The sequence below is a fragment of the Plutella xylostella genome, chromosome 26 (assembly GCF_932276165.1).
Source record: "Plutella xylostella chromosome 26, ilPluXylo3.1, whole genome shotgun sequence".
NCBI classification, from domain to species: Eukaryota; Metazoa; Arthropoda; class Insecta; order Lepidoptera; family Plutellidae; genus Plutella; species Plutella xylostella.
Window position 1 is genome coordinate 554,301 of NC_064006.1, and position 13,799 is coordinate 568,099.

General features: G+C 39.5%; 2 protein-coding genes across 2 annotated transcripts in view; both read right to left on the reverse strand.

Moving 5' to 3' along the window:
* Nucleotides 1-38: 38 nt before the first annotated feature.
* On the reverse strand, nt 39-1,054 carry LOC105383837. Its single transcript, XM_011553953.3, has one exon. The coding sequence runs from the start codon at nt 970-972 to the stop codon at nt 211-213; it is 762 nt and encodes a 253-aa protein (XP_011552255.3). The 5' UTR covers nt 973-1,054; the 3' UTR covers nt 39-210.
* A 1,104-nt stretch (nt 1,055-2,158) lies between these two features.
* The window catches only part of LOC105383866, a 35,301-nt gene continuing 23,660 nt past the window's right edge, over nt 2,159-13,799 (reverse strand). The window contains exons 3-9 of the mRNA XM_048630566.1: nt 11,474-11,601; nt 10,523-10,773; nt 5,082-5,252; nt 4,366-4,498; nt 3,819-4,010; nt 3,288-3,426; nt 2,159-2,551 (exon numbers count right to left, since the gene is read on the reverse strand). Of these exons, the coding sequence (XP_048486523.1) occupies nt 2,409-2,551; nt 3,288-3,426; nt 3,819-4,010; nt 4,366-4,498; nt 5,082-5,252; nt 10,523-10,773; nt 11,474-11,601 (1,157 nt within the window). The 3' untranslated portion in view covers nt 2,159-2,408. The remainder of the gene's footprint in view (nt 2,552-3,287; nt 3,427-3,818; nt 4,011-4,365; nt 4,499-5,081; nt 5,253-10,522; nt 10,774-11,473; nt 11,602-13,799) is intronic.

The window sequence follows — 13,799 nt, forward strand, 5'->3', positions numbered from 1 at the left end:
CGGCTGACTCATTGTGCAAGAAATTAAAAGTTTATGGATCGATTTCAACACAGTTTATTAGTTTACTACTAAGTCACGTTCATAGATCTAACATCAAACCTTCGAGAACTTTATTAATCTTAAAACTAATAAATACACGATTACATTCTCCAGTTACATCACAGTGACCTTAATTCTTTCGAGACCAAACCCATAACTAGCCTAAAACGTTCAACTAGCTCTACATAGAACATCGTACATCGTTGTCACCACTTCACTCCCACCAAACGGTATGAGACACCCATTTCTACTGGCCTGCACCTTCCCAGGGGTCAACGACAGCTGGTATCTCGCTCTACCAATAAACAACTGCTCTCCTGTCGACGTATGCCCTCCTGGTATCGCGAACGGAGGGACGTTTCCATTTGTAGCTGGCACCCATCGCAAACCCTTGGAGCACAAAACCTCGATATTCTGAACTGGGACTTCTCTGCCATTATGAGTGATTGTAGCGGAATTATGTCTGACATTTAGCTTCCCAGGAATCAGTTGACCGCAATGCCTTGCCCTCATCACCCATAGCGGGCTTCCATCCCAGCCTTCGTGGCCCGCCACCACCGCTCTGCCAGTCAACGACCCAGCTAGAGTTGAGGTCGTTGGCACCCAGTCCAGGTCTCCAGAACATTCTGCCACTTGCACCTGGTCTGCTACTGCTGGGGAATCTGGTCCAGCGTGCGTCTCCCCGTGGTATATGTAGTTGGTGACGTAAGTAGGATTGCCCGTAGAATCCGGTTGCGGGTAGTGTATGGGTACTGGCATCATCATAGGTAGGTACATCGGCGGAGGGTAATGTCCTGGAGGCTGATGATGCCCTGGTACTGGTGGGTAGCCGTAAGCCGGGTATCCTGGGTACGCTGGGTAGCCATATGGAGGTGGGTTTGACTTGTCATCTCCGCTGAGATGGTATGGAGGCCCGTGTGGTGGAAAACTCATTATTAGTCACTTTTGAAAAGAAACTATGTACAGAAAATTTATTTACAGGTTAATGTGCACTTGATAGTTATAAAGTATTTGAACTGAGTTATCGATTTAGAATAGGAGCTTATATTGTTTTTCAGGTATTAGTATCTTATCTGGTTCAGTTGTAGATACAATAGTGATAAAAAGTGATATTTTTGTTTGCTGACATACTTGATTCATTGTATGAGTCATAATGTTTTCATGTGTAATCTTTGGGATAGATTGGAGAAATAATGACGATACAATACAGTGGAATAAGTTTTTTATTGAAGATATAAATATTAAATGGAACGTTTACAATAATAAATAATTTTTAGTGATATTTTAATATAATATTTGTACACTCTTAATTAAAATAAACTAAGATGTTTTAAATGTTATCCTTTAATCTTATTTTAATTATAGTTTAAGTACACTACGCTAGGTATTATTTTAATCCTTATAACAACTTACCTAGCTACTTAACATTTATATTATAAACAAATACGATATAATGAAGCTTTACAAAATAGGATTTGTAATAATTCAAGTTGATTCTCGTAACTATTAAAGTACCTAATAAGCATCCATATTATGATTAGGTATTTACGAACTCTAACTAAGTATTTGTTAATGTATAAAACTTGTTGAGCTACAGTAGCTAAGTACTATATTTTTATTTTGAAAACAAACTCACATCGTATCATTTTCATAATTAAAATTCTAAATTGTAAAGTCAAATCTTGTTCGTTTAGCGTCGGCTACGTTAATTTCATACGAATAGAACTCAAACTTTCTTAAATGCTACAAGTAGCGCCATCTAGAGATTATTCATCGAAACTAGTCGGAAAATTACTGACTTGCGAGCTTTGATCAAACTAGCGCCTTCCCCAGTCCTGTGTATGTCGCGGCACTTCTAACAGATGTCGTGAATCTTGAGATTTGAATGGTCTGAGCCATCTCAGTTCCGACGCCATCTTAACTGTGATTTTAAATTGTAAAATCGTCTCCAGTAAAAAAACTTTCAAAAATTAGTCAAAATCCTCTGGAAACTGACCAAAATACAGACGTAAACACGATGCCTACAGTCCATCTAAATGAACACTACATCTGCCAATCTGAGTACAACCAGTGGTCCATCCAAGTGATTACTGTTGTACTTACTCATTTGTATTACGAACGTACTACAGCAACAGCGGTCGCTACACGGATTCGTTATCGACGTCGATAAACTCGTTGAATGCGCGTTCCTCCAATCACAACGTCGTATTTATGGCAAATCGCGATATAGTGCCATTTATCTACGAAAATAACGAACCCGTGTAGCGGCAACAGCTATCCATCTAAGAGAGTACAACCGCCTTCCACCTGAGTCCAACAGCCGTCCATCTGAGTACAACAGCCGTCCGCCTGAGTACATCAGCCCTACACTAAGTGAGTACGACGGCGCGGAACACGCATCGAGGGCCGTCCATTAGCGCGGGCCACACGAAGGACTTGATGAGGTCGCTGCGGCGGTCCCGTGCGTCGGAGCCGGCGGAGAAACGGACGTGCTTCTCGGGGTTCATCACCACTGCGGAAGAGGATATTGTGGAGTTAGTTTATGATTGAGCTGGTAGGATGTCAAGTGTTAAGGAAAAGTGCTATAAGTTTAACATGTCTGTGTATCTGTCTGTGGTATCGTAGGTCTCAAACGGCTGACCCTATTTTCGTTTTTAGGGTCATAGGTAATCTTACCCCTAGTGTACTTAGCAATATTTTATCAAAATTGGTTTAGCCGTTCAAAAGTTATGCTACTTTTAATATGGAATGTCGGGGGTTTTGAACGTTGGTTGTTAGGTTGTTGGAGAAGAAAAAGGAGAAAACTTAAGTCGTTTTAGCCGTGTCGATGACAAGCATTAGAGCTACAGATTAGCCTTAGTCGAATGCGCGTGGTGGTTCATTACAGTCTCGTATCCTTCCCTTTGCACTCCACTGCTGCTAACATGTCTGTAGTTGTAAGGCGGTGGCAGAAGACTTACGTCAACATCATCATCAGCCAATAATGAGCCACTTCAGCTTGCAAATTTTATCAGCTATATGGGTAACCTAAGTCCTCTGACGGACTTTATACGGCACGAGGCGACCACCAGTAGTAAGCACTAACATTAGAGCTAGGCTAGGATTTGTAGGGATTAGCCAGTCACATTACCCTCGGTCGAATGCGCGTGGTGGTTCATTACAGACTCGTAGCCTTCTTTTTTTACTCCTCTGTTGCTAATGTGTTCGTGATTCTAATGTTTTTTATTGGGAGAAGACTTTATACGTACCAGGAGTGAAGTCAGTGTCAATCCGCAGCGGCGGCGAGTGCAGGCTCACCATCCAGGCGGCGCGGCACGAGGCGGCCACCAGAGCGTGGAGCGGCGCGCAGGCGCCCAGGCACGGGTACTCGCGGAGCGTGTTGAGGACCTGGGGGTAGGGGCACAGATTACTGAAATTGTTGAGGATCTGGAAGTAGGGTTGTGGTGTAACCTTTGGAATGTCGAAGTGAAGATAGACACGTCCGTTTCTCCATGGGAATACGCGTAAGGGAGCCGTTCTAATCCCTTCTATGAATTCCCTGTCTCTTTCGACAGAACCTCTATGAATGACGCGATAAAAGTTAAATTGTGTCTCTGATATACCGGAAAACTAGCGGTTAAGAAAGAATTAATTAAATATGCCATTTTGACTGTATGCCTATGATGTCTTTGGATTGAGTAATAAAGTTTTTGGTGGTGCTGACACTTTATAAGCTCATAAGTCACCAATTCGTTCTCCATTGCTACTCCAACAAACCTCCAACAAGCCCATCAACTCACCTGATTAACCACAGTCCTCTCCGCGTCCCCCAGCGGGAAGGTCTGTGCGGTCTCTTGCATCATCTTGGTGGCCGCGGAGACCAGCCGGGTGACGGCTGCGGGTCTGACGTCGGAGCTGTCGGCGGCCCCGAGCAGAGACTTCACTTCGGAGAGGCGCCGGTCGCGCAGGCTGATGGCTGCGCGGAATGATAGCTGGAATGTGGAGTTGGGGGTTGAATTTGGGTTTGTGGTTGGAGCAAATAGTTTACTATTTATATGCTTATCATTCAAAATGTTGATGACCAATTGCAAAACAGCAGCCTTAGCTACATTTTACAGCAGCAGACTGCTAGTCTTGAGAGTGAAGACCTTTCAATAGAATCCATACGGAGGTTCTAATTTTGCCAAAAGCTTCACCTCACAATATATTGCCCCACGTGCCCTTATACCTACCTGTTAGAGGGAAGAACTCGTGACTGCTAACGACGGTGCAGTAAACTTTAGTATGTTCTGGGAACGTATGATGTAGCAACGCTGAAAGAGAGTATAGGATAGAAATAGAACTCACCACAACAACAGAGAACACGATCTTGTACTTGAGATGCGGGGTCTGCCTCAGCGGCTCCAGTGCGCCCAGCGCCGGCAGAGCTTCGTCCGCCGCGCGCGCCCACACGCCAGCGTAGAACGAGACTAGCTTGCTTCTGGAACTGGAATAATGGGGAGTTATAGGCACACGAGGAATTCGATAGTTCTTGAGCTGATGAGTTAGCGGGTCGGCGACAAATGTTAGAGCACGTCTAGGGTTTGTAACCGAGGTGATTGGATTAGTCATTAACCAGTCAGAATAGCGTGATTTGCCTAGGGTGCACTGGATGTAAATACAATTCATATATTACTCAGGAAGACTTTTTTCTTTTACTCCAACTTCACAATATGACAGGTCGCAGTACCGCAGAGGAGGCCAATAACAGCGTAGTATATGACGCCCTACGGCTCCCTGGATTGACAACCGGAAAGGAGCCGATAGTGTAGATGGATTATCCGTATCTTTCACTTTGCAATGATGCAGCTTTGCCTCCTCATCGTGATCCGATGACGGCGACCACTGGGGCAAGTAGGACTTCTACGGCGGTGAGCTTCTCACCTGTCAGGTCCAGTCTCGCTCGGCGCATGTTTATCACTATCACTATGATATCCATCACTGACGAAGTCTTGTTCGGGTCGTATCATATCTCTGGCCCTTTCAAACACCCTCTACCCCTTATAAACCCATCTCCCTCTCACCTGTCTGGTCCAGTCTCGCTAGCCGCATGTTCGTCACTATCACTATGATAGCCGTCACTGGCGGAGTCTGCAGTGGAGCGTGGCGCCGGCGTGCTCGGGGGCTCCGCAGTCATCAGGCCGAGCACCGCGTCGCAGCCCCGCGAGAACGACATGAGGACGCCGGCTACTGGCCTGGAAGTAAGGAGAAGGGAGAGGTTTGTTAGTGGCATTGACTTTTTATGGATTACTAGCGTAAAGACAGGCCCAACCGCTTTAGAAAATGAGACCCCCGCGTTGACCCCTGAAATCTCATAAATCTGTCATAATTTGTATGAATTAGGGCCAGCGCGCGGGTGTCATTTTCTTTTGATAAAACGTTATGACGGGCGTATCCTTCCTTTTGAAATCATTGGTTAGTGCTCATAGTTGCTGTCCGTTTTGGTTTTAAAGTGGCGACTGTCTTGAGCATTAGGACGTATCGTAACGTTCACGGCGACCCTTATCGTAATATCAAATATTAATTCTGCAAGAGGACATCTCGCTGTTAGTACTGCCCAGTGAAAATTCTGCGTTACGCTACGTCAGTCGGTGCTTTTATACAAACAGTATACGTATAGTAGTTTACATACAGACGTAATTTACCTAGTTTCCTAATTAAATATTACATCACATTAAAAAACGACCCAATTAAACCTGATCTATTTAAGACCTTAAACCGAGTCACTGTTATGAAATCGTAAATTATAAACTCTAAAAATCAATCTAGAACAAAGGTGTGAACTCGGAGTTATTACAAAAAAGTTACACAACCACTTTCATTGGATAATAACAATGGTTTAGAGAAATGCCTAACGTGGGAATGATTTTATCATTACTTTTTGTTAAAACTTAAAAGGGAGCCTGGCCTTAGAACACATACTTGTGTAGAGTTGGAAAATCTAGTTATATGTGTGATGCTTATCCCATATAGAGATGAATAGATATACAATAATTATACTAGGCAGACACTAAGTTGCGATATTTTTTTATTGAAGAATGTGGAGTCTCTGCACATGCAGAATTTCAAAGTCAAAGTCAAATGCTTTTATTCATCGTATAAATATAAATTTTTCTGATGAATGTAATTTATCAATTAGGTATTTTATTTACGCTACTATAGTGCACTTTTAGGTGTCGTTTTCCATATGAATTTAAAATTACAGATACCTTTTTTGTATTTCAATCAAAAATATATACCTATTAAATTCACTCACTTTAACCAAGTAAGCACAAAGTAAAGCAACTAATTAGGTATACAGTAAAACGTATATGCTTGACCTTGGTTAAATTCTTTTAAAGACATTTTATTACAACAATAAAATTTCTTTATTGTAACATTATTTTAATGAACAATTAAAATTCTAATTCAGGTCGTAAAATTGTAACAATTACGGATTTATTTTAATAGGACTCGGAACGATGTCAGCTAATAATATATAATTCATATAGTAAACGAAAACTAGTCTTCTTTAAAAATCTATTTTCAAATACCTACTGAGTCAGATTTTAAATCGCTTTATACAAATCCTTCCTAGAAATTGCAATCCTTTGGAGACACCTAGAACCTAGTCAATTATATTATTTAGTATCTTCGATAGAAACCAATGTCAGTAACACGATCAAAAGTAGTTTTACAGGTCAATCATAGGTCTTATCGTGAGAATGTTCTTACAGACTTCATAAACACCCATTTATGTATGGGGAATTATAAAACGAGCGAACAAAAAAAAACTTTGCGACTGATGATGACATACAGTTTTAATAACTTGAGCGGTATGAATTTGAGTAAGCGAAAAATTAACTAAACTGACGACGAATATTGTTTTATAATAAAATCCAGTACGAGCTTACAAAAAGTGGACTGTGACAAATCCATTTCAGATATTAAAAAAATATCCGAGCGACTTAATTACTAAGTGAGCGACTGGAAATACAGAGAGGGCAACTTCAATATTAAGATATATTCGATTTTTCTAAGTGAGGTTATACTTAGCGAACTACTAAAAAGTTCACTTTGAGCAAAGTTTTGTATGCTGCTTTATTAATGATTATTGGTTACTGATATTCTATTTGAGGGCTTATGTTTTTTATTTTGATACGCTTTTTAATGAAAACTACAGATTTTTAAATGCACTGGCAAAAAGGATCGTGCGACTGTCCCGAATTTTTCAATAGATATGTATGCAATCACGTTTTGGGGCTAGCAATTCGGCTCAAACTAACAACACCACCACTGGAAGCAAAAATAATACCCATTGGACAAAAAAGAAAACGAGGCCGGCCCAATAAGTCCAAGCCCGCACTTATTTACCAGTGTCGATGAGTAGTAGGGCTCCTCATACCTATCAATGTTTCTTAGTATTTATAAGAAGTTTTTTTTTTAGTTGACTGAAGCGTCTTATTTTAATTTTTGTTCATTTTATTGAAATAAATGCATGCATATTTCTTTATTTTTATGGAGTACATTGTTTTATTTAATTACCCTTATATTTCAATAATAAAATTTCTCAACTAATAGAATAGTGTTTCTTAAAATAGTTATTTCATATTATTTTTATTTTTTAAATGTGAGCTCATTATACTCTGCTCATTAGTGTATTTTTCAAAGTGGTTATTGTATTCGAAACACTTCATTTAAGATAAAATGCCGCTCAGTATAAAAAATACATTTGCCAAATATTGAAAAAAATGCAGGACGTAACGTTGACACTCAAACAAATATTAGGTCGCTCAAATATTATGAAGCTGCTCATTTTGTATTTTAAGTAACTCAAATTAATGTTTGTAAGTTGCTGTCCTGTTGATTTCTCGTCACTCGCAGTCAGTCGCTCACTTAGTAATTCTATAACCCAAATTAACTAATTTTGACACTTAGAACTGTAATTTACAGTCACTCGTTTTATTGCTACCCTTTATGTATTAAACGGTACCATTAGAGAAATGACCGTAACACACTATTACTCACAATAACAATATTTTTCAAACCAGCCATTTCGACATTTAACAACATTTAAGTTGCGACTGCAACATGTTATTAGTAATCGTTAGTTTCATGAGAGAAGGCGATTTATGAAACTGTTATTTAACTTTTATTTCTTATGTAGTGTTACCTAATATCAGTAGGTATTTTGTCCCAACTATGGGTACTGTACTGATGTTATATTATTTATGATTTATACATTTGTTTCATTATGTTATTTTAGTCATAAATTATGTTTGGGCTCACACATATAACACTCTTTGTCTCATCGTCGTTTATACGAGTATTATTATCTTGTTTCCAAATTCTAATAGTTTGGTTGCAAGCTCCAACTTAGCATTAAAAAACTTTGTCTATCATAATGTAAGGATATTTACTGAGGTCAGTACTAATACTCATTCATGTTATTTTTATGAAATATGAGAGTTGATCGTCTCATCTCTAGTATGTATTACTTAACTTGCTGTAGCTACACATGTAATATTATTTTAACTAATTTGTTTGTCAGTGAAAGCCTTTACTCGGTTGCGTAACAGATATTGAGTGTCCATTGATTAGAGAAAACATTTCCTAAGACGTATTATGTGACAACATTTATCTTGTACGAGTATATCCGTCATGTTTCGTCCACTTTCAAACTTTAGCGCTGACGATTCTGACGTAAACTTAAGGGCCTATTGCTATAAAAAAATTCGAATGGCCGGTACAGTCAGCTCTTTGAAGAAGTACTTATGTACGGTCAGCTGCATAAGTTGTTGTACACTTCTGTACCTTGTCAAACTGACGAACCGTCAATCTTTCAATGAATGGATAGGCGGTTTGTTATATTGACAAGGTTCAAATGTGTACAGCTACTTATGCAGCTGACTGTACTTTGGGACAGCTTCATTAGTCGGTACTATACACTTTTGCACCTTGTCAAACTCACAAATCATCAATGTTTGAATAATTTCTTAGTTTAACAAGGTACAAAAGTGTAGGTAAGTATAGCTACTAACAAACTAACAAAACTGACTGATAAACATACGCTTTTGCAGACAAATGTAGGCACTAAGTTAGCGAGCAAATGCAGTAAAATGTATTAAAGAGCACAATTTAAACACAAATTCAATCCAACATCCATATTCATATACGGAATGATTCATTCAAAACAATTACAAATGCAAAGCTATTATCACGAAGCGTGAATCCTCCTGAGGATGGCATATCATAACAGAGATTGTATCAACTTGAGGAAGAGGAAAGATAATTCGCTCATACAATAACAAAAGTACGTGTGTGCACTTCATGTGTGGTACATAACTTCCTTTCTTTCGACTGCTGTCGGCTAAACGCGTCTAATTGTATGGCTGCCAGTGTAATCTGTGCATCTTGTCTTAGTTTTAGCGCGCATCATAGTAATTATGAAAGATTTACTTAATAAAACCTTGGGAAATTTTGCTTTCAATGTATGTAAAGGCGTTTGAATGAGTTGATATTTACGTTTTTATAAATAATTGTAGTATTTAAGTATTATAAGAATATTATTGGCCATCTTTGTCTGCTTCTCAATGGTAAATATCCTTTCTGAGATGATGTTAAAATAACAAGAGATATATTTGTGTACTTACAGGAAACTTATTTGGTACTGGGGAGAAGAACTAAAAGCCAATTACAGATGGCGCCTCAAGCGACTGTTCCTGATTCCCCAGTTTTAATTGGTTGGTTCATTCGTCATTTTTTCTCCCCGATACTGTAATAATGGTCAGAACCTGAAAGGCACACTCGATAGTGCTGCCAAAGTTTCACTTGGGTTTCTTCCCCATTCAGTAAAGTTATTACGTTTGTACGAACCTGTATAAGTTTATGGTGCTGAAGAGAAAACAAAAACATCGTAAAACTAAATAACTATTCCATAACCACACACTTTCCTCCGCGTGGAAACGGAAAATGATTTATTTTATAGTCTCAGAAAGTGTTGTCTCCAATATATTCTAAATAGTAGGTATATTGACTGTGATCTAATAGTGACTTTCTGGAAATTGTTAATTTTCTTACCAACACGTTTTGCAGATAAACTTTAAAATTATATAGACTCTAGCAAGTCCTACCATCATGGTTAATTATGTTTCATACAAAGTTAGTTAGTTTACATGAAAACTTTGGATTCACACACACACACACACACTGTTCAAATGTGATTTCACTGCTTTTACCTCTGGCTACTATGTGTATAACGAACGATATTTAGCTATCTTCAAACATCACCCATCTACAATCCCAATACCTATACAAGATACCCGTAAAATAGTAGAGACAAATCTTTACTTGATTATTTCCTTTGGAGATATTTACGGTTCAATTACTTTCGCAGTTCCTACTATAGCAAACACAGAATATTCCATTCCAAACAGCCTCTTCTAACAGACACTATCCTATACGCATCGCACCAACCCAAACTTACCTCGTATCGCTCAGATCCATATTCGCATCGGTCCGCTTAATCTGTCCCACACAAGCCAAGACAGCCTTGTCGCTCTCGACTCTCGCAGCCAATGAGGATATGAGTGTCGGTAGCTGTCTCAAGGCTGGCTTGTCCACGATGGTGAGCAGGCTCTTGTTGTCGATGAGGCGGCGCTCCACGTCGCTCAGAGAGAGGGACAGGAGACGCTGGTGTGAGGAGGAGGCTGGGTCTTGGGTGATTGTCACCGGTGACTGTGGAGGTAGATAAGGCGGGTTTAGAAGTGGTTATTGGAGAAGATGCTGAAGTTTGAATGAGGTTTGTTTAGTTGGCTTTATTGTACAAGTCCTGAAGTTTGCCATAACTTCTTTGTTTGTTGCTATTAGAACTGAAATGGAAATTCTTCAGTCCGCTGGATCTGTAACTGTCTGGACAGGTAGCCGGTATTGGCTAGATGAAGTGGACCGGTGACAAAGTGTAGTGGCGCTCATTTAAAGTTGCTTTCATCATCAGCCCGTGTTTGTCCACAACTGGACATAGGCCTCTCCCGGTTACATGTCAGCTGGCAGTCCAGCGAGCCTAGGGGCGTCTAACGCTGCGCTTACCTAGAAGATACCCTATTGGTTGATAACTAAGGGTGGGTTGCACCAGCACCATTTAACTTTAACTATTACAAACGTCAAATCTCTTGGCGAGACAGATCAATCTTCAAGGGATTTGACGTCTGTAATAGTTAAAGTTAAATGGTGCAACCCACACTAAGAGAACATACTGCACAGCTACCGTACCGTCACCGACACATTAACAATTAACAATCCATAAGCATCTGTCAGATCCAGATCCACACAAGTTACATGAAATTTGACAAGCAAGCGACGCTGCTTATGGATCGTCAATACGCGGCTAATTGCTATTATTCGGTGGTGGTAACCCCACAGGAGTCTCATCTCTCACCAATTCCTCCAGCTTGTGCAGCGCCTGCTTGTAGACCTCCACGTGCCGCTGCAGCTCGTTCTTCAGGGCCACGTGGAGGGAGATCAGCGCTCCCGTCGTGTCCGCCGTGAGCCCGTGCGTGCCCAGACCTGGGGGCAGAGGGAGATAGTATAAGCAGGTGGCGAGGGTGCAGAGGGAGATGGCATGAGGACATGACGGGTGGGTGAGGCCCCGGTCGTGTCGGCCGTGAGACCGTGCGTGCCCAGACCTGGGGGCAGAGGGAGATAGTATGAGGACTTGGTGTGTGGGTGAGGGAGACGGCATGAAGTATTGGCTGGTGGGCGAAGGCTCCGGTAGTGTCAACTGTTAGCCCGTGCGTGCCCAGACCTGGGGGCAGAGGGACATAGTATGAGGATGTTGCGTGGGTGAGAGAGACGGCTTGAGGACATGGCTTGGGAGTGAGGGAGATGCCATGAGGATGTGATAGGTGGCTGAGGGAGATGTCATGAGGACTTGGCCAGTGGGTGACGCAGACGGCATTAGGCCTTGGTGTGTGGGTGAGAGAGACGCCATGAGGTCTTCGTTCTCAATAGTTCCATTGGGCAGTTCCATGAAAAGAGAAGGTATAAAGAGAAGAGTGGAGGAGAAAACCGAGATGAAGAACTAATTTATTCCCGTTAATTTACGAGTCTTCAATATAGTGAATAGTAGTCTGGTGTGTTTAGTAGTTCTATGGCACCCCAGAGGTGCAGAGGGTCCACTAACGTCCGCCACTTCCGCCTATGTTCGGCTGTACTTTTAACCTCGCTCCAGCTAAGTCCAGCGGCTCATAACTATAGTAGTCTGGTAGTGTTATCTATATTATATAATTTTGATCATAATAATAACAATAGTAGTAAACAAATCAACATAAACATTAAGGAACGAACCGTGTAATGATTCATCCGTTAACAAAGGAAATGAAACATCAAAAACCATTCCATAATACCATCGTATCTAATTGTTTTATTAACATAACCTCAACATGGATTAAACCATATCATATCCTTGATTTATTTATACTTTATTTATAGGCACTTCCCTTGAAATCAGAACATAGGTATTTATTTCATTACTTGGTATGTTGTGTGGTGGTTGTGTGTCAGTTGATTAAATCATTTCATAAGTATGTACGTACTTACTTAAGTCGTGGGTTGTATTTAGTTTTTGTTTTAATCTTTTGATCGTATTCCCACAGATATCATGTAAATAAAACGTAGTGCATAAATTACGATTTTTATGTCACACTTTCGCCGATTCACACTTTAAATGTCGATGTAAAGCAAAATAACATTATTATTGTAATATCAAAAGAAACATTCGCTTTTGCTAACATAGCAAGAGCAATTATTAATTTAAGGGAAGGCAGAGGTATACAGTGACATCTGGAATTGAACCAGGCGCACCCAGATGTATAATACATAAAGTAATTAATGAACCATTTATATTATCAATGTTTAGTAACGGTGACTATTATTGTGAAAGGTCTTAGGTTTCATTTCCGGCCTCGTAGATATTTTTCACCTAGGATTCGTCTAATAATGGCATTTGACTCACCCCTTTTTACAATGCGACTAACTTATAATAAAATGTATAATAGCACTATAAAATTTAGGTTTAAGTACAAATAAGTAGAACGTTAATACACACACATAACAGCAGTTACGAATTTACGACAATATTATCAGAAAGACATGAAATGCATTGATTACAATATTCTTACAAGTGCAATAAATGTCACTATAAAAATGTAAATGAAGTGCAAAATTTAATACCTACTTCGATATTCAACGTAATGTTTGTTTATATTTTGAGCATAAAACAAGTTGTTCATACAATGTTCCAAAAATATTCGGTGAAGTGCGTAAAAATTATACAATCACACGTTTATTGGTGATTTTTGTTTATTTTTTTCCCTATATTGCCACAAAACTTAAATAAGTATCTAGTTAGTTTTTTTTTTTAAATCACATTTCTATAGTAAAATTCGTGGCCGGTCGAAGTAGGTTATATTAGCAGGTATTGTACCTGAAATCTTTTTTAGCAATCTTTTTTTTTTTAAACGAATAAGACTTTTAATTCAAGGAAAGTATAAGTTTGTGTTATTAATTTGGATACATACATTTAAAGATAATTACGGGATATCATTTATGATGAATTGAATAAGAAACTGGTAAACTTTCAAATGTTCAAATAACGGTTATTAAAGTTGTAAAATGACGCTACAAAATTAAATGCTAATAGTGTGATAAGTTATGTTTAAGTTCAATTTATTATGCAACGTTACGTTTTAATCTTGCAGAGATTA